The sequence below is a fragment of the Geotrypetes seraphini genome, chromosome 3, assembly GCF_902459505.1.
Source record: "Geotrypetes seraphini chromosome 3, aGeoSer1.1, whole genome shotgun sequence".
NCBI lineage: Eukaryota > Metazoa > Chordata > Amphibia > Gymnophiona > Dermophiidae > Geotrypetes > Geotrypetes seraphini.
In genome coordinates, this window is record NC_047086.1 from 349,022,841 (window position 1) to 349,046,213 (window position 23,373).

At 45.4% G+C, this 23,373-nt stretch overlaps 1 protein-coding gene across 2 annotated transcripts in view; it reads right to left on the bottom strand.

The window, feature by feature from the left end:
* Nucleotides 1-960: 960 nt before the first annotated feature.
* Nucleotides 961-23,373, bottom strand: part of BATF3 (basic leucine zipper ATF-like transcription factor 3) — a 42,370-nt gene continuing 19,957 nt past the window's right edge. For both annotated transcript variants that reach the window (XM_033935721.1, XM_033935722.1), the window contains exons 2-3: nucleotides 14,971-15,075; nucleotides 961-2,365 (exon numbers count right to left, since the gene is read on the bottom strand). In XM_033935721.1, coding sequence (XP_033791612.1) covers nucleotides 2,174-2,365; nucleotides 14,971-15,075 — 297 coding nt within the window. In that variant the 3' untranslated portion in view covers nucleotides 961-2,173. The remainder of the gene's footprint in view (nucleotides 2,366-14,970; nucleotides 15,076-23,373) is intronic.

Genomic DNA, 23,373 nt, shown 5'->3' on the forward strand with positions numbered 1-23,373 from the left:
GACAGACCTAAGAAATACAATAAATACATTTCTAAAACATATGGTGTGCATAAGTGATCATAAAGGTTTAATCCTTGATGGAATACGAGTGCTCCTTTATTCTTTTGTCTCTCCATTGTTTTATGTTAAGTTTTGTATCTCTGCACTATTTTTCACTGCTATTACCTTCATTATTTTAGCCTTTTGATTTTTTTGATTCTTGCATTTCACATCACTTTCATCAGAAATCGATACCATGCAATTTGTAAGGCTTTGAGCACTCATACTCCCTCAAGGATTAAACCTTTATGATCACTTATGCAAACCATATGTTGTATTTCTTAGGTCTGTCATTTATTTTTTTAGGACACCCTGAAGAAGGCGTGTTTTCCGAAACTAGTGACTAAACAACTGCCTAGATCATATCACACCCTCCAGGGATTCAAGACAAAGTTAGACAAGTTGCTGCTGAACCAGAACGTATGCAGGTAAGGCTAGACTCAGTTAGGGCACTGACCTAAGGGCCGCCGCGGGAGCGGACTGCTGGGCACGATGGACTACTGACCTGACCCAGCAGCAGTCTAAAGAAATATTTCAGTGAAGGAACGACACGAGATTGAATTACATATGGTTATAATGATGAACCACTTCTTTTCATATTAGACAGTAAATGGGAATGAAGACTGGATTACTTTTAATCTATGCCCTGACTGTGGAGTTGTCCATAATGTGTGTCGTTCAATCAGAGCACCCTTCCTACACTGTCGACACCCGGAATGGGAGAACATTATGGTAAATGCACTAGACACAAAGCACTGCTTCTGTAAACAGGACCAGCTGTGAAATAAGCTTTCACTATGCAATCCCTTCCTGTCAGTGTTTGAAACTATGATTTTTGGTTTTTTGAAACCTGGAGGAAAGATCCTGAAAGCTAGGCAAGAATTGTATTAAATTGATCAATAAAAAGATACGATTGATGAATATTTTCTATTGTTTGTCAATCTTTATTTCTGTGCAAAAGTATACAGAAATTAAATAATGGTTATTTTAAACCACTAGATTTGGTTTTTTTTTTTTATACAAGTACATCTTGACTGCATTTTAAATTAACAAAGAACAGCAACTTTGGAGATAGCTTTATAAATCACCAGTACTAGTGAAATGTACAAGTGTACTTTCCACGCCACAGCCTGCACAATTTTCAAAGTAAAAATACATGTATGCTTTGACTCTGAAAACAATCCCAGGAAAAAGCACCTAAGTACATTTACACCTGCTAATTTGTGCAGATGTGTAAAAATTTCACGAGAAAGAGCAGAGTTTGAAACCATGCACAAACACCACCCCCTAAAACCTTCTAGAACCGCTAAAAGCATGTGCAAAATGGAACTCAATGCACACACACCCTCAAATAGGGTACACAGTTTTTACGTGCAAAGCACTTACAAATGGCCTTGAAAATTTTCCTCTCTGGGGGTAATTTTATAACAGTGGCATACCTGGCTTGGCTGCCACCAGGGGTGGAGCACCCTCTTCTCCAAGTGCATCACCCCCTTCCTCCAGGCAGTGGGAGGAAGGGGGCATAGCATGGTCACAAGGCCACGGTCTGCATGCACACGGCTGCTGTCTCTGCTGATCCCCTACCCCGGAACAGGAACTTGATGACAGAGGGAGTGGGGGGGGGGCCTGGCAGGACTGATGACTATGTGCGTGCAGACTATGGTCCCTCGGCTTCTCTGTGCATCCCCTAAATGCCTGCAGCCAGGGTGGTCCAAGCCCACTACCCCGCTCTTGGTATGCTGCTGTTTTATAATGCATTTTCCATGTGCAAAGCAAGTTTTACACATGGTAAAGGCTGTTATACACTTGTGCCAGGGTATAGACGAGTAAACTACCTGCTTGTAAGTAGTCTGTGTATATGCATTTCTGGGGAGATGGTTTAGGGGACGGTTTTAGAAAACAAGTGCATTTTTTGAAAATTGTAGCGATGTCCTGTTATAACACACAATATAGCATATAAGAAATATTAGACATATTTTTATTTCACATACATCATTTTTTAAAATCCCTGAGCATAACAGTGAAGGGGTGCAAGCTCTTTCATTTCCCTCCCCCTTTCTTCTGTACAGATCATAATAAAAGGACTGGCGAGTTACAAGACAATAGATACAGTGAGTGGGATCGCAGGGAGCTGTCATCGTGGCAGGCAGCTTGCAGTAGTGGCATCCGTTGCCCTCGGCATGGCTATGAGGTTCATAGGGCACAGAAGCAGAGGACAGATCTGCTCATGAGTCCTCAAGACCTCACTCAGGTGCTTCACCTCCTCTGTCAGATTTCCTATCTCTTTTTTTAGGGAAGCGTTTTCTTGTTCAAGACTCTCATACTCCTGGAAAGAAAAAGAATGCTTAAAGGTTCATTTCAACGCTCAATAAGCCTTAGAAATCAAACGCCCAAGCCATTCTCCATCTAACATAATGTAAAGGAAGTCTGACACAATGGAACCCATTTGTGATGTCACAGGTACCACAATTATTATATGCAAATAACCCCATTTTAGATAGAGCATAGAAGGTGGAGTTGAGATGTTCAGATTGAGACACATCCAGTTCCAGTAGTATTTTAGGAAAGATCTACCGAAGTGCATCCTTTTCTAACATACATGCCCGATTCAGGGGAAAACATTTGATTCAATTCACCCTAGTGAATCGATTTTAAGATTCAATTTTCCTGCCCAATTGGTGTTTTGTTTTTTTCAAACATCCTGGTGGGTGTATTCTGTAGCCTCTTCACCCCACCCTTTGCCCTCTCCAACCCCAAGCCGGCGCTGTGGTGTAAACAAAATAAACAAAAAACTTTTCCTCTCTGTTAGGTCCTAGCTCACACTAGCTGTTCAACAACAGTTCTGGCAGGATACGCGTTTCAAATCTGACATACTGTAATCACAAAATAGAAAATAAAATTATTTTTTTCTATCTTTTGCTGTCTGGTCATTTTATTGTTCAAATCATGTTGGTCCCAGGCTCTGTTTTCCGTTTGTCTTCTGTTAATTCGTTTGTCAGGGTCTCCTGCCCATTTAATGTTTTCTTCTTTCTTTGTGCTCACCATCCGTCTTCCATCTCTATACCTTTCCTTCCACTATCATATCCAATATTTCTTTCCTACTGTCTACCATCTCTTTCTCTCTCCCTGCCTTGTGCCCTGGGTCAAACCTGTCTATTCCCCTCCATGCAGCATCTCTCCCTTCCTCCCCTCCATTATCCTGTGACATATTACTCTCTCTCCTCTTGCACCATCTCTTCCTGCCATCCACCCTTTGTCCAACATTTCTACCTCTCTCTTCTCCTTGCATGTCTCCCTCCCCTACACCATATGCAGGATTTCTCCCTCTCACACCTTTCTACTTCTCTGATGCACTACCTTCCTCTCCTCCACCCCAAGTCCAATTCATCCTCTTTTCCCCCCTTGTGCAGCATCTTTCTGTCCCTTCCTCCTATCCCCCTGTGCAGCAGCTTTCCGTCATTCCCATCTCCCGTTCAACACTTTCTAACCACCCCCCTTCCCCCCCCCGAAATGGTGGTGGATGGCTAGCAGACAAAGGCTCTGAAGGCTTAGTTGTGGCTTGCCCGCCAGGGTTTCCCTCTGCTGCATTATCAGTGATGTGCCAGAGGGAAGGCCCCGGCGGAGCAGGCCGCAAACAAAGCCTGCTTAGAGCTTGCATTTGCTAGCTGTCCACCACTGCTGCTGCTGCATTAGTAGGCCCTAGCGACTCACCGAGGGGGATGGGGGAGGGCAGATCACTGAATTGGTGCAACTGATTTTTGGGAGGAAATGAATCCTGGAGGAAAAGTCCACAGTCTGTTATTGAGAAAGATATGGGGGAAGCCACTGCTTGCCCTGTATCGGTAGCATGGAATATTGCTACTCCTTCAGGTTTTGACAAGGTACTTGTGACCTGGATTGGCCACCGTGAGAACAGGCTACTGGGCTTGATGGACCATTGGTCTGACCCAGTAAGGTTATTCTTATGATTTTATGATTTGAATCGAATTAGTGAATTAATGACTGCTTGCTGCTTCAGCTGGGGATTGTTGGACCAGATGGGAGATGTGGGCTACCCCAGGCAGTGCCTGTAAGGGAGGATGGGTCTTCAAGAAGCTTGTTCCATTTTACCCATAGGCACTGTCTAGGGCAGCTCACATCTCCCTTCAAGTTCAAGGACCCATGGCTAACGTGACCATTTATTTTTTTCATCAAAACGTGACATCTATTAATTTTCATTCCCGCCCCAGCCCCACCCCCAATTTCTTCCATTCATTTTTCATGTACACACAATATCTTATTAATTCATAATGGTAATCATAAATTTTTTTAAAAAACAAAGCACACTGTATGCAGGAAGACAGACAGACAGGATGCAAAGTCAGAAGGAAGTACAACCAGAGACTCATGAAATCACCGGGCAACAAAGGTAGGAAAATGATTTTATTTTCAATTTAGTGATCAAAATGTGTCAGTTTTGAGAATTTATATCTGCTGTCTATATTTTGCACTATATTTAACGTGGTCTGGGGAGAATCCGGGAGGGGGGAGGGGAGTGTCCTGTTTAGATGGCAAAAAATAAATTGTCACATTACTCATACCTCAAGATTCTACACTTGAATCTTAGCAATAAAGGCCAAGATAACCTATTCTCAGAGCTGGGACTAAGGCAGAGGTGTCAAAGTCCCTCCTCGAGGGCCGCAATCCAGTTGGGTTTTCAGGATTTCCCCAGCGAATATGCATGAGATCTATTTGCATGCTCTGCTTTCATTGTATGCTAATAGCTCGCATGCATAGTCATTGGGGAAATCCTGAAAACCCGACTGGATTGCGGCCCTCGAGGAGGGACTTTGACACCCCTGGCCTAAGGCGATGCGCTTTATTTGGCTTCAGCAAATAGCAGACCTGAGTTACTCAGTGAGGGACAAATTTTTCTTTGCGTCTTCTGCTCCAGTGCTTCATGAATGGATGCCAGTTTTCTTTATATACTTGAATGTGGTTTAGCGACCCCCAAAGAAGCGATGAACCATTTTTAGACTGAAGCAGATGCCTCCGATTCCCGAGAACTGTGACCCACATGCAAATTAAGTGATTAACTTTCCACTTCCCCCCACAGGTTTTTCATAATCTGAAAATCAGAAAGATGGGGGAGGAAGAGTGAGTCCTTTACACAGCAGATCTTCCAGCGAGGATGGTATTGTGTCCTCAAGCTCCTGCGCTGATTTTTATCATAAATCTTCTAAAAAGAGGACCAGTGAAATGGTCTGATAATTAGGGGCTTACCAGACGATTGGATTTACCCAGACATGTCCTCTTTATAGAGGACTGTCTGGGTAAATGGACAGATTTTGAAAACCCGGCATCTGGAGGGCATCTGAGCTGAGTGGATGCGATGCAACGACATCACACACACATGCGTGGATGCAAGCGACATTAGGATTACCAAATGCCCAGATTTCCCCGGACATGCCCTCCTTTTGAGGACATGCCTGGGAGTCTGGATGGCTTTTCAAAACCTGGCACACTTTGCCCGGGTTTTGAAAAGCTGTGTCGGGCAGGGAGGAAGTCCGTGCATGCGCAGATTTCCTCCCTGCCCGACAAGAGCAGGCAACGGGGCGGGGCTAAGGTGGGCTGGGGGGGCAGGGCTAGGGAGGAGAAGAGCAGAACTAGGCAGGCCTGGAGGCGGAGCTAGGGTGGGGTCAGGATTTTCCGAAAGGAAAATTGCTTTCTTTAGGGGTGTTAAATCCAGTGGCGTAGTAAAAGGGGGGGGGGGGCCGTTCGCCCCAGGCGTGATCTTGGCACCCGTCCTCCTCTTCACCCCATGCTCCTTTCTGACCGCCCCTTCCCTTCCCTCGTACCTCTTTAAATTTTCCCTGCGCAAGCAGCATTACAAACTTGGCTGCCCATGTCGGTGTTGCCTCTATCTGATGTCACTTCCAGGCCCCACCCCTAGGAAGTAATATCAGAGAGATAGCTGACACAGCACGGGCAGCAGGTTTGTAAGGATGCTCATGCCTGAAAAATTAAACAGGTACAGGGAAGGGGGGGGGGGGCACCACCACCCTCCCCATCCACCCTCGCTATGCCACTGGTTAAATCCTTGGGACAAAATGTCTTGCTGCTTTTTAGAATAAATTGTACAAGAAAATTACCATAGCACCTGCCCCACAGGGGTTCATAGCTCAGTTCTGAAATTACCCCACGAGTTCTGCACATAGAAGTAAACCGTCGCAAGTGGGCATGTACATGTATGCAATATGGCCCGGATTCTATACGTGGGGCCGGCGGTGGCTGCCACCTACATAACAGCAGCTAGTCGCATGTCAATTATACCACGGCACTGTTTAAGGACTCTGCTTTATGGAAAGTAGGCGCCAGCAATGCAGACCAGGGTTTTTAAGGCCCACATATCCAGCGCCTATCTTTCACATGAACTGCAGTTACGGAGGCGCTTTATGATGCATAACGCCGCTTACGGCGTTAGCCACGCTTACAGTGGCGTTGTAAAGCACTTCCCTAGCCATGATGCAGGTGCCTACATTTTTTTTTTTTTTTATATAAACACTATTGTTTTTAAAAGCTTTTTACACTTACGTTAAGCACCGATGGAATGCTTACCGGCGTCTAACTTAAGGCACCGTTTATAGAATACGGGCCTATGTGTATAAACATGTTCAGGGGCACAGGATAGGTGAATCATGGGTGGCGTCCTGAAGTACAGTTTATAAAGTGTGTAATTCTTGTGCATACATTAAGGCCCTCTTCTATTAAACTGAACTAGCAGTTTTTAGCGCGTTGAGCCGTGCTGAATGGCCCACACCGCTCCCAATGCTCACAGGAACTCAATGAGCATTGGGAACAGCGCGGGCCATTCAGCACGGTTCTCTGCGTTAAAAACTGCTAGCACATTTTAATAGAAGAAAGGGTAAGTCTTCTCCCAAGCATGTGTAAATTAAATGTAAATGAGTGCATTTGCAAGTGACAAGTTTTGTGAGGCTATTTTAAAGAGACACATAAGTATCTATTTGCCTTTATAAAACAGTCTCAAAATAGACACCTATTTGGACTTCCAACCTAGCTGACCTGTTATAAAATTATCCTCTAAAACAGGGGTAGGGAACTCCGGTCCTCAAGAGCCATATTCCAGTCGGGTTTTCAGGATTTCCCCAATGAATATGCATTGAAAGCAGTGCATGCAAATAGATCCCATGCATATTCATTGGGGAAATCCTGAAAACCCGACTGGAATACGGCTCTCGAGGACCGGAGTTCCCTATCCCTGCTCTAAAAAGATAAATTATATATAGAGGCCAACCAAATTTCAGTTCCAAAATTGACAATTCAATCTTATTTCAGTTTCAGCTAAAAATGCAAGTGTGTTTTTGGCTGAAACCAAAACTGTGCAGTGTACCTGAAACCAGTGCAGCCCCCACTTCCTCCCTCCCTCCCTCCCAAACAGGAGCAGCTTTTCTCCGGCCTCCTCCCAGATTCCCACCACCACCCATAGACTGCCGCATGAAGTTACAGCGCCCATTTTTATGATGGATCTAGCAAGAGTGAGTGGGAATCATTTTTGCCTCACCACCAACACCTGTAAGGTAAGTCCTGAAGGAGTGCCTATTGGTGGTGGTGGTGGTGTCTAGGAGTGTATCTGGAGGGGGACCTGGGAGTAGGGTTACCAGACATCTGGGAAAAACCAGACAAGTCCTTTTTTTAGAGGACTGTCAGGGCTCCTGGACGGACTTTCCAAAACCCAGCATTTGTCCAGGTTTTGAAAAGCTCCAACAAGCTTCAGCCGCATATGGAGGGCTTTTGAGCATGTGCGAATAACGTCACACACATCTGCACATGCTCCAGGCCCTCCAGATGCGGTTGGAGCTCATCCAGAAGAAGAGAGGAGTAGAGGTCTGCACGGGAGCGAGGATTGTGGGAATCCTGCAGGGATTTCCCTAGGTCAACAGGACACCCACGGGGACTCCCACAAGGATCCCTCCAAGGCTGATGGGACTCTCACGTGGATGGACCTGGGGTTCCTATCCTGAGACCTACCTAATTTCCAATCTGGGTCCAGCGCCAAGCTGAGCTGCTGAGTCCCAACGAATCAGCAGCAACAGTCTCTGTCACATAGGCAGTGAGCTCAGCACGTAGGCACAAACTCTGTGTGCCTAAGTGCTGAGCTCCATGCATACATGACAAAGACTGTTGCTGATTCGTGGGGAGGTGTCACGTGCAGGCTAGATCGGGCGGACAGAGTCCTCCTCCTCCCCCTCCCTGGGACAAACCTGAAATGAGCTAACTTCACCGGTCACGCACAACGTGCAGGGCCCGGTTCTGCTGTACGAGCCGCGATCTGTTGCTCAGAGCTTAGCGGGGATCGGTGGAAGCTGAGGGCTGCTGAGCCGAAGCTGCAAAAACCCAGTGAGGAGCTGCAACCCGGGATCTTGGACTGCAGCAAGCGAGGATGAAAACTGCTCTGCCGCTACCAGAATGATCCAGCTTTCTGAAGCCCCGTGAGCTTGGATGGTCTGCTCTATCTACCAAAACTTGCCATTTCTTTCCCTCACTCTGGCCCTCTTATTCCACTTCTTATTTCCTAGTCTGTCACTAATTCTATCATCTTTCTCTCCCATCATTCAGCATTTCCCCCTCTTTCTCTGCTCTCCTTCTATCCAGCATTTGTCCTTTCTTTCTAGCATCTTCCTTCTCCTCCATTTCCATCCAGCATCTACTCTCTCTCTCTCTCTCTTTCTCCTTTCCATCTAGCATCTGCCCCTCCCCCTCTTTCCATCCAGCATCTGCCCCTCTCTCTCCTGCTTCTGTCCAGCATCTGATTTGTCTCCTCTCTTCCTCCTTTCTGTCCCCTCTGTCACCTCATCCATCATCTACCTTTCTCTCTCCCCCTTCCATCCAACATCTGCCCATCTTTCTCTCCCCCCCTTTTAGCCCAGCATCTGCTTCATTTCTCTTACTCTCTCTTCTATTCAGTGTCTTCCCCATCTTTCTCTTTCCTTCCTTCCATCCGCATCCTCCCCATCCTCCTTTCTATTCAATGTCTTCCTCCCCTCTCCTTTTCTTTACATGCATCATCTGTATTTTTCTCTCTCCCCAGGCATTCCAGCTTATCTGTTATCTTTCCCCTTTCATCCAGTGTGTCTGATCCCTCCCCCTTTCTATCTACAGTCTGTCTTCTCTCACCTCCTACATTCAGTATCTACCCCCTCCCACCTTACACCTCAGCCGCCGCTAGACTGATGTGAAGCCTTCCTATCAATCATCGGATAACATTTAAAATAGCTTTCTTAGTTTTCAAGGTACTATTATTCAATATGCCACTATTCATATCTAGAATGATAACCCCTTATTGTACAACTCGACTCCTTCGATCTTCCCAGCAAGACTTATTATTGGTCCCTTCACTAAAAATTGTTGGAACAAGGAGAAATGATATGTTCTCTGTACTAGCTCCCCAACTTTGGAACACCCTGCCGCTTTTTATCAGAAAGGATAAAGATCTTATCTCTTTTAAAAAATTGTTGAAAACTTTCTTATTTAACGATGCTTTTAACGATTAATTTCCCTTCTTTTCTCCCTCTTTATATTGTCTTTCCCTTCCATAGGTCCTTTCCCTCTATTAAGAGAAATATTGTAACTCTTTCCCTTCTTTCCTCCCTGTTAAGTTTAGTTAATTTTAGATAAAGAGAAATCTTCTCTACTTATTTAATCAATTAATAATTACTTGTACTGATGTTTTGGATGTTTTGTAATACTTGTATGATATTATGTTTTTTTTTTATAACTTGTATTTTATTGTACATCGCCTAGAAAGTTTTATATAGGCGATTAATCAAAATAAACCTGAACTTGAACTTGAACTTCCCTCCAACGTCAGCTCTGACTTCGGGGGAAGACTTCTGGGTTGGCCATATATGGCATGCTGCAGGCTGCCTGAAACCCCTGCTGTTACCTGGATTTGAATGAAGGGGTGGGAGGGAGTGCATTTTTGGACACAGAAGGCATGAACTTGGGAGAGAGGATGGAGAAAGGGTTGCTGAAGTGGGGGAGGGAATGCGTTTTTTGACACAGAAGGCATGGAGAAAGGGATGCTGAAGTGGGGGAGGGAATGCGTTTTTTGACACAGAAGGCATGAACTGAGGAGAAAGGAAGGGAGGGAAAAAAAGATGCTGAGGTGGGGGAGGGAATAGAAAGGGCATGGGTGTGTCAGTGAGCGGGAAAGAGAGATGGTTGTGTACACACGGGGAATGGAAGAAAGAGGATAATTTTTGGTCATAGGGAAGGAGTGAGGTACAGATGATAGGGAAGAGAAAGATGAGAGTGAGAAATGTGGTGGAAAGGGAACAGTGGGACAGATTGAAAGGGATGCGAGAGGGAGGAATGTTGGACATAGTGGGGAAGGGAATGGAGGGAGAGATGTGGCATGGTGCTGGAGAGGGGCGATAGAACAGGAGAAATGTTGAGCATGGGGCTGGTGGGCAGGGGGGAAAAGATGAGAAAGGGATAAATGCTGGACCATGGTAGGATGAACCAATGGACAGCAACAGAAGAATTTACAGAAGATGGGAAAGCGGAAAAAAGAAACTGGGATCAACTTGATGGGAAAAATAAGTTTCCAGACAACAAAGGTAAAATGGAATTTATTGACTAAAATATGTTAGCTTTGGGAAATGTATATAGCAGATGTCTTTGTATTGTGTTCAAAAGAAAAGGAAATGCATTTCTGGTTTTATTTCTACAGTGTTGAAGTACTTGCTGAGCCTTGCTGTGGCTGTTGGGGATCCCCAAGTACCGCCAGCAGAGGATCTCCTCTAGAGATGGCCAGAACTCCCCTCCACCAAGTGCAGCAGTTGCTGGCAGCATCCATGAGCCACTGAGGGCCAGCATTTGTGACTCGGACGCTACTGCTGCCTGCCAAGCTTGGCAAAAGTGATCCCCGGACAACTGCAGAGGAAGTCCTCGGCTGACAACTTGAGGGTCCTCATCAGCTGAGTATTTACATTTTATATTTACATTAGAGGCTCTGGTTTCTACCAGAGCCTTTAATTCAGTAATAAATTAAATGACTACTTCTGAAGTTTATATAGGGACAGGTGGGGATGAATTTGATTCCAGTGGGGACGGGCGGGGACGGGTTTGATTCTAGCGGGGACAGGTTTGATTTCTGTTCCCCCGCAACTCTCTATAGAGGAGGCTTTGTTGGGCTGGGAGTGAAACTGGATGGGATTGGGGCAGAATGGGGTGGGGCTAGAGGTGGGACAGAGTGGGGTGGGGTCGTTTGTCTGGGGTTTCCCGGAGAAATATATGGTAACCCTACCTGGGAGGGAAGGTGTAGCTGTCGGGAGGGAGGGGGCACAGCACTGATTAGGAACAAACTGTTTCAGATTCAGCTGAAACTAAGCAACAAAATTCAGTTGTAGGTTTGATTTTGGCCAAAACTAGAGAACGATACGGTGAATGTTACCCATGGCTAGCCGCAAGTAGCTGCGGGAAACCTGCCAAAATGGTGGAGGGGGGAAAGGTGCTCAACGCAGGTACGGGGACAAGGCCATCCACCACCCCGTGGAGCGGTAAATGGCCTTGTCCCCGCAGTTAAGGGAGGGAACGCGCGCAGTCACCAATCGCGTGCGGTCCCCTCCCTCCTTCCTATCTACCCAAATTTATCTATCTCCCTCCCTCCCCCTTACATTCGCAGTGCGTTTTAAGGTTTGAGACTTGTTGAAAGCCGCCGGAGCGTACATGCAGTCGCGTGCGTGTGTGGGCAGAAGCTTCTCCTCTGATGCAACTTCTGGTTGCGTCAGAGGAGAAGCTTCCATCCACGCACACACGCGTCTGCACGAACACTCCGGCAGCTTTCAACAAGCTACTCAAACCTTAAAACGTGCCACGAAGGGGGAGGGAGGGAGGGAGATGCATGGATCGTGCGAGGGGTGCCAAAGGGCAGTGAGGTGGCGAGAGGGAAGGGTGGATGCTGCGGGGATGGGGCGGTGAAGGGGAGGGCAGTCCGGTGATTGGGCAGTGACAGGGACAGATTTATCCCCGTGTCATTCTCTAGCCAAAACAACAAAAAAAAAAGCTTTTGGTCATCCTCTAATTATAGAAAAGAGTGCAGTGGATAGGTACCTAAGTAAATATTATTTTATATAGCCCAGAGCACATTGCAGGGTTTCAAGGAAGGTTTAGACAAGTTCCTAAAAGAAAAGGGGATTGAGGGTTACAGATAAAAAGAAGAGGTAGGTTACAGAAATGGGCAGGAACCACATTACAGGTCATAGACCTGACAGGCTGCCGCGAGAGCGGACCGCTGGGCGCGATGGACCAATGGTCTGACCTAGTGGTGGCAACTTCTTATGTTCTTATATACAAATAGGTGTATCAATAGGTCTATATGTCTATATGAAATATATATATGTCTATATATCAATAGGTCTACAATATATATATATAGGTCTACTTGTCTATATGAAAAATACAGGTATGTGGCAGAGAATGCACCTTGATCACTTACACATAAGAACATAAGAACATAAGCAATGCCTCTGCCGGGTCAGACCACAGGTCCATCCTGCCCAGCAGTCCGCTCCCGTGGTGGCCCAAACAGGTCACGACCTGTCTGAATCACCAGAAGGGGCCCCCTTGCCACCTTGGTTTCTCATTGAAGTCCTATCTTCCCATCGAAGTCCTAACCCTCCGGTCTTGCACATGCACGTCCTGGTTGGGTTTCTATACTATTACCTGGTTAGCTTTCTATACTTGTGTTACATCCCAGCACCTCTCTCAGTATCCCACGATCCCTTTATCCCTCAGGAATCCGTCCAATCCCTGTTTGAATCCCTGTACCGTACTCTGCCTGATCACTTCCTCCGGTAGCGCATTCCAAGTGTCCACGACCCTTTGGGTGAAAAAAAACTTCCTTTCATTTGTTTTGAACCTATCCCCCTTTAGTTTCTCTGAATGCCCCCTCGTACCTGTTGTCCCCTTCAGTCTGAAGAATCTATCCACCCTCTCTATGCCCCTCATGATCTTGAAGGTCTCTATCATATCTCCCCTGAGCCTCCTTTTTTCCAGAGAGAAGAGCCCCAGCCTATCCAACCTCTCGGCGTATGGGCAGTGTTCCAGCCCTCTTACCAGTTTCGTTGCTCTCCTTTGGACTCTCTCAAGTACCGCCATGTCCTTCTTGAGGTGCGGCGACCAATACTGAACGCAGTATTCCAGATGTGGACGCACCATCGCTCGATACAATGGCATGATGACTTCCCGCGTCCTGGTTGTTATGCCCCTCTTTATGATGCCCAGCATCCTGTTGGCTTTTTTCGAGGCTGCTGCGCACTGTGCAGATGGCTTCAGTGATGCATCCACCAGCACACCCAAGTCTCTTTCAAGTCTGCTGTCTCCCAACAATGCCCCCCCCCAATTTGTAGTTGAATAACGGGTTCTTTTTCCCTATATGCATGACCTTGCATTTTTCCACGTTAAAGCGCATTTGCCATTTGTTTGCCCAGTCTTCCAGCTTGTCCAGGTCCCTTTGCAGGTCCTCACACTCCTCCCTGGACCTAACTCTGCCGCACAGTTTGGTATCGTCTGCAAATTTTATAACCTCGCACTTTGCCTCCTTTTCCAGGTCATTGATAAATATGTTGAAGAGTAACGGCCCCAGCACCGATCCCTGTGGCACACCGCTCGTGACTCCCCGCCAGTCAGAATATTGGCCCTTTACTCCGACCCTCTGCAGTCTACCCGACAACCAGTGCTTGATCCATCTGTGCACATCCCCTCCCACCCCGTGGTTCCACACCTTTGCTTGTGGGCTAGTGTATGCGTGTATGCGTGTGCACAGATTTGGTATTTCTTAATGTATGCCCTTTATCCGTGCAGAGTTACAACTCAGTATTGTTTCAGTTTTTAAACCATGTGTTCTTATATCAGGACTTTTAGGGACCCCTGAGGAAGGCAGCATTGTCGAAAACACGGACCGTGTTGGGTCCACATCTCCCAATGGTTTAGGTCCTAGATACATTTTATGTGGATTATCAAATTGTATATTCTTAAACAAAGCCTGCATCTTGAACAGGCTTTGGTTTCAAGCAGTGTCTTTTTCACGACGCTCCACATATCAGTTTGTTCCACGTATCTACAACCATAGGACTCTCAGGGACCCCTGAAGAAGACTTTTTGTTGAAACATGGACCGTGTTGGGTCCTATGCCTTTAGCGGACTAGGTCCTTTAGGTTTTTATGTGGATTATTTTATCTTTGAGTGGATTATATTATTGTACTTTGACATTTTTAATAAAGTCCATTTTAGGAACATCGTCACTCCACAGTGTTTTTTTGGTTTCTCCTGTTTTTTTCTCTGTGGATTTCCTGAGGTCAACTTTCTTTGCTTTATCTTGAACATCACCATCTCCACAGAGTTTCCGTTTTCGCTGGATTTGCATTTTCTGTGGGATTAAGGGTCAAATTTTTTGTTTGCATGTATGTATGAGCTGACCATTAGTAAAGTGTGTGCCTCAATGCCAAAGCACATACGTTTATGCCAGTTGATATTTCATAAGAAATCACTGATGGTGCTTACGTAATCACATCTGTATGGTAATGGCTTTATAAAAATTACCCCTTCCAAATCAGAGCAGCTGTTGCAACAGTCCTCGGCTAGAGGCTCCTTACTGCAGCTCCCTCCCGAAACTAGCTAATCCTGGACCTGAAGTTTTGCCTTTGAGTGATGGCCAAGCCTTCTTTCTCTAAAGAGCTCAGCTAGCTGGCCTCAGGGGCAAGGGACTAAGAATTGACCCCTTGTTGTCTAGTGCGCACCGCTTTCCTTGCGCCATCAAGTCAACCCATAAGTGCATTTATTTTCACTTTTCACCCAATTATGCAAACTTTTTTTTTTTTTTTTGCAAGTTAAGAGACTCTAGAATCACATATTGGAATGTAGCCTCACCTCATGTAGTCTGTCGGCTTTTTGTGTCTGTTTCTTGCGACTTCGCTGTGCGGCTACTCTGTTTTTCTCCCTCCGCCGCACTTTTCTGTCATCTGAACTGGGGCTCTATAAAATGAAAACAGAAGAGAAGCACGTCATATGGTTCTTCTGTCTCAATACTGTAGACTAAGGTTTGGAAACAAGGCGAGTTGGAAGGTCCACAATGATGTGAAGAATCTTTCTATAAGTACAAAAGGAAGAAAAAATCTTATTGAGCCCTTATATCAGGGGAAGCTGACATATTAGCCCACAGCACGTAAGGACTTCTCCTTACAATTTCTCCAGGAAAAGTAGCAAAACTTTAGACGCAATTTATAGGAGACCCAAATCTTAAAACCTCTTGGGCAGAATGAGGAGAGGGAGACAAGGTCAGCCCACAGCCAGCTGGTACCCAGTATGAAAACAATTTGGTATCCCCATTCTCTTTCAGCAGTGGTAGCTCCCGCACAATCCTCCTTCCTTCTGAATACCAACACTAACTGCTAAAGCCACGCCTGACGATTTTATGGTCAGTATGGAGCAGAGCATTGTAAACTCCTAAGTTAACCATACAAATCAGACTGCATATACGTTAACTCAGTCCTACCTTTGTCCAGTTTCACCTAGGTTAGGGGTAGGCAATTCTGGTCCTCGAGAGCCGGAGCCAGGTCAGGTTTTCAGGATCTCCACTATGAATATGTATGAGATGGATTTGCATGCACTGCCTCCTTGAGATGCAAATCTATCTCATGCATATTTATTGTAGATATCCAGAAAACCTGACCTGGCTCCGGCTCTCGAGGACCGGAATTGCCTACCCCTGACCTAGGTAATTAAGTGTTGAATATCACACTTAACCAGATACATAATGCTGGTGCTGGGACATGACCTGGAATTGAATATTCGATCATGATACCAGCAGCAGCTAAGACATATCGACTGCTACTGGCTAAATATTTACCCCTTACTGCCCTACATAGGCATCTGCTATTGTTGCTTAAGCTTAAATCCACTTCTAGCACAATTTTTTTTTTTTTTAAGTTCGATCCTTTTATTACATGTTAAGATGAACAGCAAACTACAAAACAGTGATAGACATTTCTGGCGTTATTAACCAAAACTTTCAACCTTAGTTCTGCAAACTATGGAATTTCAAAGGTATCCTGTTTGGGTTGGTTCAACTTTACTACCCAGTCTTTTTGTTGCAACATCTTCATATTTTGGGATTCTACAAACCTAATTCCAGAACAAAAAATGGAGAAGGAACTGTACATATCAACCTGAGATAAAGACTGGACAGAACTGCCTGGCTTCCAGGCAGGCAAATGGAATGACTGGCTTAGTAACATTTTCGCACTCTCTCAATCCTACTTCAATTTTAGAAAACTATTAAAAACGAGTCTGTTCAATCGATTTGTTAACTAAGAATCTACTCAGCACTGCTTATTCAATCCAGTAACCCTAAGAATTTTATAGCTTTCACATTCTTTATTATGTAAGATTGTATTGCTGACTTTGATTGTAACCTCTTCGCTGATTGTCCAGCGCCTCTTGCTGTAAACCGCCTCGAACTTATATGGCTTTGGCGCTATATAAGAATAAAATTATTATTATTATAAAGCAGAGTTTATTGAATACAGTCAGCTGTTATAATACAAAACATTTAAAATGGCCATTCGCTGTGGGGTGGTTTGCCTTGTTTTTTGGACTGCACAAATATAATTCCATCAGAGGCTGAAGTCTGCACCAGAGGGATCGATTCAAAATGAGTACCTAACAGAACATTCGGTGCAGTGGTCAGCAAAAGTATCCAGTAACTGCTGCTGTGTAGCAAAGAAAAATCCAAAAATATGTAATGTCCAAGTCTAAAATTCAGGATCTTTGAAATCTATTTCCAGATCTTGTCCCCAAAAGAGCCAAACATTATTACAGCAGAAAAAAAAAAACCCACACCATGCAAATAATTGTTCTAAATTTCCATTTTGCAGGACCAGCACATTTTATCTGAATGCACTGCACTCTCTCTACAGTTTATTATGGTCCACATCACCAGCTACGCAAATAGGAATACAAATTATTTAAGTGTAGCTGATGTCTTAGCCTGCAAGATCTTGGACCAAAAAGTGACTATGGTTCTTCTCCCTTCAAATCTTACAAAAACCATCCAAGCCTCTACCTTGAAGGATCTATATCAAGGAATAGAACTTTGCTCTGGAGTGACCAAAGCTTCTAGAGCCTGGGCCAATCAGGCCTTAGATTTAGCGGGGATGGGCCGGGAAGGGGCGGGCCCATCTCATTTCCACGAGGCGGGCCCGTCAGCTGGATGGCAGCAAGACCCGTCCAGCCAACCAACATGTAAAGGTTAGTTTGGGGGGAGTTCGTCGGGCTTTCCGGCAGGAGGACTGGGCATCCTCCTGCCTGCGATTACCAGTTTGGGGGGAGGGAGGTTCCGGGGGGGGTTCCGACAGGAGGGGGACAGGTGGCCGCGACTGCGGCCGCTATACTTATTGCAGCAGGGAGATCCCTTGCTGCCATAAGTATAGCGGCCGCGTCTAATTTAACCCGATTCTCTAACCGGCGTCTGTACCATGGACTCCGGTTACAGAATCGGGGTTTAGTGTAGGACCGATTCTGTATAGGACACCTCTCCTGGGCGTCCTATACAGAATCAGGGATTGTATGTACTTGTATTGCAAGATATTGCTTGTATATCAAGTTAAAGTTTAATAAAATGCTTTGCTTGTCTTGCAAAACACTTGCATACCAAGTTACTTGCAATCCAAGGTTTTACTGTCTACTAAATGGGAGACATAATACTTATGCAGCATCTAATAAGCAGAAATCAGAACTCGTAAGATATGACGCTAATGCTTTTCTATAATATAAACCGAGGGGTCAACTGCAGATATTAGATGGGGACAAGATGGGTGGTACAGAGTGCATTGGGATAAACATATGGGAGGCTAAACTCAAGACTCGGAATGACATTTCCAAATACAGGTATCAGGACAGCTTTTCCAAACCGTGCGCCTCTTTTTGCCCAACAAAAATCTGATAACCCTAGACTGGACCCCCAAATTAGCGTGAGCCCTCGCTCACTACCCTACTGTCCTGATGGTCCGTCCCTGAAAAAAGCTAGCTTTAGAAAACTGGGGATGCTAAATTCAGTACAATTTGCCCCTCCCTGGGCGCCTGCACTCTAGTGCTGTAGAAGTATCTAAGCTTCTCTACAGAGTGTCATTTTGTATGTTCATATGAAACACAATCTTTCTCAGACTACAACCTTTGGGAGATGTGTAAATGAAAAATATTTCTTATCAGAAAACACTTTAGCACATTAAAACCATAAGAAACCCTTTGACAAAAATTTGGGCAGAACTAAAATATTCAGTCCCCTAGTGGCTGAATATGAATAATGCATTTAGGACACCAGGGGGCCAAATATTCAGTACAGCCCTAATAAAATTGTTGGATTTAGGGACCGATTTACTAACCCTGTTTGGATGAGATCCTATCAATTATATTTTTTGGTATGAGAGAGGTCTGACTGTAAATTTCATTTTATAGGGCAGTGGATGAAAAAGATGAGAGATCATTTTACCAAATATCACGTACTACGATAAGCAGGAAACATAGAAACATAGAAACATAGAAAGATGACGCAGATAAGGCCATAGCCCATCAAGTCTGCCCACACTATTTACCCACCCTCTTAAGTCTACTGACCCCTAAAGAATAATTGTAATTATACTGTCACTCTACTGACGCCGCTCCATTCAGTCCTAGTGACCCTATCCCTTGGCATGACCTCGTAGGGATCCCACATAGGTATCCCATTTGTTCTTGAAGTCTGAGATGCTGCGTGCCTCGACCACCTGCACTGGAAGCTCGTTCCAATGCTCAATCACTCTCTCCGTGAAGAAGTATTTCCTGGTGTCTCCACGAAACTTCCCTCCCCTGAGCTTGAGCGGATGTCCTCTTGTGGTCGAGGGTCCCCCTGAGAAGAAAGATATCATCTTCCACCTCTACCCGTCCCGTGATGTACTTAAATGTCTCAATCATGTCTCCCCTCTCCCTACGCTCCTCGAGAGTGTAGAGCTGCAATTTGCTCAGTCTTTCTTCGTACGGGAGACCCTTTAGCCCCGAGACCATCCTGGTGGCCATCCGCTGAACCGATTCAACTCTGAGCACATCCTTACGGTAATGTTGGCCTCCAGAATTGCACACAGTATTCCAGATGCGGTCTCACCATGGCTCTGTACAGTGGCATCATGACTTCAGGTTTCCTGTTGACGAAGCTTCTCTTGATACAACCTATCATTTGCCGTGCTTTAGATGAAGCCTTCTCCACTTGAGTGGCTGCTTTCATGTCAGCACTGATGATTACTCCTAAGTCTCGTTCTGCCGTAGTCCTGGCTAAAGTTTCTCCATTCAGGGTGTAAGTTCTGCAAGGATTTCCGTTGCCGAGATGCATGACCTTACATTTCTTGGCGTTGAAGCCCAGCTGCCAGATCAAGGACCAACTTTCTAAAGTACGCAGGTCTTGCTCCATAGCATCCTGAAGATTACAGGCCGTTTACTACATTGCATAGTTTGGCGTCATCAGCGAATAAGGTTACCTTGCCTTGGAGCCCTTGAGTCAGATCCCTAATAAATATGTTGAAGAGGAGTGGGCCCAGGACCGAACCCTGTGGCACTCCGCTGGTCACCTCCGACATTTTAGAAAAGGTACCGTTGACCACCACCCTCTGAAGTCTGCCACTAAGCCAATCTTTAACCCATGCAGTTAGAGTCTCTCCTAATCCCATAGATTTCATCTTGTTCAGCAGCCTGCGGTGTGGGACGCTGTCAAAACGCTTTGCTGAAGTCCAGGTACACGACGTCCAAGGACTCTCCTGAGTCCTAGTCTTCTTGTTACCCAGTCAAAGAAGCTTATTAGATGGACTGGCATGACCTACCCTTGGTGAATCCATGTTGGCTGGGATCCCGGAGATTACCCTCGTTCAGGATCGTATCTAATTTGTACTTAATTAGTGTTTCCATGAGTTTGCACACTATTGAGGTGAGGCTTACCGGTCTATAGTTCGCAGCCTCAGCCTTGCAACCCTTTTTATGTAGAGGAACGACGTTGGCTGTTTTCCAGTCCAACGGAACTTTCCCCGTACTTAGTGAGAGATTGAAGAGCACCGCCAACGGTTCTGCCAGGACATCTCTCAATTCTCTGAGCACTCTTGGGTGTAAATTGTCCGGTCCCATGGCCTTGTTTACCTTTAGCCTTGCCAGTTCGTTGTAGACGTCCCCAGGAGTGAACTCAAAATTCTGAAACGGGTCATCCACGTCTTGTATATCATCAACTGTGGTCCGTGTCCCGGTGCTTCGCAGGTGAAGACTGAGCAGAAATATTCATTTAGTAGTTCTGCTTTTTCTGAATCCGCCACCGCGTAGTTTCCGTCCGGTTTGTCTAAGGCGTACTATACCGTCTGTGTTCCTTTTCCTATCGCTGATATACCTAAAGAAGGATTTGTCCCCTTTTTTAATGTTTTTTGCCAGAGTTTCTTCCACTCGACGTTTGGCCTCCCTAACTGCTGTTTTGACCGCTGCAGATCTGGTCTTATATTCTACTTTAGTTTCTCTTCTCTGGGTGCGTTTGTAGGAAAGAAATGCTTTTTTCTTCTCCTTAATGAGGAGTGAGATCTCTTCAGTGAACCATTGGGGTTTGTTGTTTCTTTGCCGTTTATCTACTGATTTTATGTAGCGATTAGTTGCTTCGTGTATGGATGATTTCAGGTACGACCACATAGTTTCCCACATTGCCGGTCCTCTGCTTGGTCCTGTAGCGTCTGATGAACGTGATCTCCCATACGTGCGAAGTCGGCGCCCCGAAATTTGAGCACCTTTGTTTTTGTAATTGATTTAGGGGATCCTTTCCCAATGTTGAATCATACCATGTTATGGTCGCTGGAGGCTAGCGTATCTCCTACCGAGACCTCTGAGATGCTTTCCCCGTTTGTGAGTACCAGGTCTAGGATCGTCTGGGCCCTAGTGGGCTCCGTTACCATCTGTCTGAGATGTACTCCTTTTATGGAGTTCAGAAGCCTCCTGCTGCTGCTGGTTGCTGCTGAAAATGTCTTCCAGTCTGCATCAGGCATGTTGAAGTCCCCTAGCAGCACAGTGTCACCCCGTAGAGTTATATTCTCTATGTCTTCAATTAATTCTGCGTCCATGTTTTCCGGTTGTCTTGGAGGTCTGTATACCACACCAAGATACAGGCATTTTTTACTACCTCGTGCCAGGTTAACCCAGAGGGTTTAGATAGGCCTGAACTATAACCAAATGAAATTCCAATTTAAGTTTATAATTACATCAGTGCTCTAGTTCAGTGTTCTTCAACCTTTTTACACCCGTGGACCGGCAGAAATAAAATAATTATTTTGTGGACTGACAAACTACTAGGACTAAAATTTAAAAACCGCGTTTACGTCCCATCTCCGCGAGCTTGGTCCCCGCAAACCATCTGATCCCATCTGCACAAGCCGCAATTGTGATTTTATATTAAACGTATTTTATTAAAGTATAAAAAGAAACAATATTCTGAACAATTGTGATTTTATAAATACAAATATACAGAGCACAGACCAACAAAACCCCTGTCTCCCCTCCCCCTTCACATATATCCCCTCTACTATCAAGAAAACTGAACAAGCCAAGTTATTATAGAATGCTACATAGAAATATCATGCTAACAGAATACTGCAGTCCCCAGTTATGTCTCTAGCAGGATATATATTTCAAATCTGAAATATTCTAATGACAAAATAGAAATAAAATTATTTTTTTCTACCTTTTGTTGTCTCTGGTTTCTGCTTTCATCTTCTTTTCACTCTTTTCCTTCCAGCATCTGCCCGTTCCATCCAATGTCTGCCCTCCCCCTTCCATATGTATCTGACTTCTTTCTATGCCCCTCTTCCCTGTCCATCCAGCCTGTTCCTCCTCTCTCCTTTTTACATCATTCATTCCAGCTTCACTGCCTTCTTCATTTTTATCTCTCCTACACCAGATCTAGCATATTTATCCCTCTCTCATTTCTCTGCTGACCCCCTTTCCAGCATCAATGTCTCTCTACTTTCTCATTCCTCTCTCTCCCCTTTCCCTCATCTGATCTCTCCATTCCACCCTGACCCCCTTCCCCTCCTGTAATCTCCCTGCCAGCTGTTTCCTTCCTTTTTTCTTTCTCCCTACCCTCCTTCCTTTTTTTCCTTCTCCCTTTCCTCCTCCCTCTATCCAACATTAACTCTCTTCCCATCCCTTTCCCTCCTCCCCTCCCAGCAGCATCTCTCCTTCTTCTCCCTTCCCTCCTCCCTCTATCCAACATTAACGCTCTTCCCATCCCTTTCCCTCCTCCCCTCCCAGCAGCATCTCTCCTTCTAACTCCCTTCAAGTCCAGTAACAGCTCTCCCTTTATCCAGCACCTTCCCAGCCTCCTACAGTGGCTTCCTCCCCTTCCAGCAGCTCTCAGTACTTGCCTGCAGAAAGTTGCCGGTAAATCACTGCCCTGGCAAGTAGAAGAGCTGGTGGGAGGGAAGGAAGTCACTGTGAAGGCTCCCCAGGATCTTGCTCGCACACGCTGACCATCTCCCTCCACCTGCACCTGAATCTGCAGCTCTCTCCATTCTAGTCCCAACTTCCCCACGGCCCTCTTCAGCAACTCGGCAGGGGCGGCGATCACTGCCGACGTTGGGACCTTCACTCTATGAGTCCCGCCTATTTTGTTTCAACTTCCTGTTTCCGAACAGGCGAGACTCAGAGAGGGAATGCCCCGACGTTGGCAGCCTATCTTGATCGCTTGAGGCTGGGAGGAACATTAGTCAGCAGGAACCGCAGTCAGGAGGAACCGCAGTCGGCAGGAAATTTAAATGCCGACTTGATCTCACCGGCCCTGCGCGAACCGGCAGAAATTTTCTGCGGACTGACACCGGTCCGCGGACCGGCGGTTGAAGAACCGTGCTCTAGTTCATGATTGCACATATAAATTAGCTAATTCAAATGGGTTTAGTTTAAAAGATAATAGAATATTTTTCTTCATCACCCTAACTACTCATGTTATAAAAAGAAGAGCTAGTATTACCGTAACTGGTTCCAGACACTGAACAACACTATGTAACACTGGAGCTGTATGAACTCTCCCGACATACATTTTATTATTTAATTTATTTACACACTCCCGATATATTGCAAGGGCCCAGTCTGGTTTCTATGCAGTTTACAATACATATTTAATCACCTAGGGCTTTATCCACATACTAGAGGTACACAAATGCTGAGAAACCCAAGAAGTGTCATTTCAAAAACAGCCAAGTATTGATTTTTCTTTTCTTTTTTTTAGCA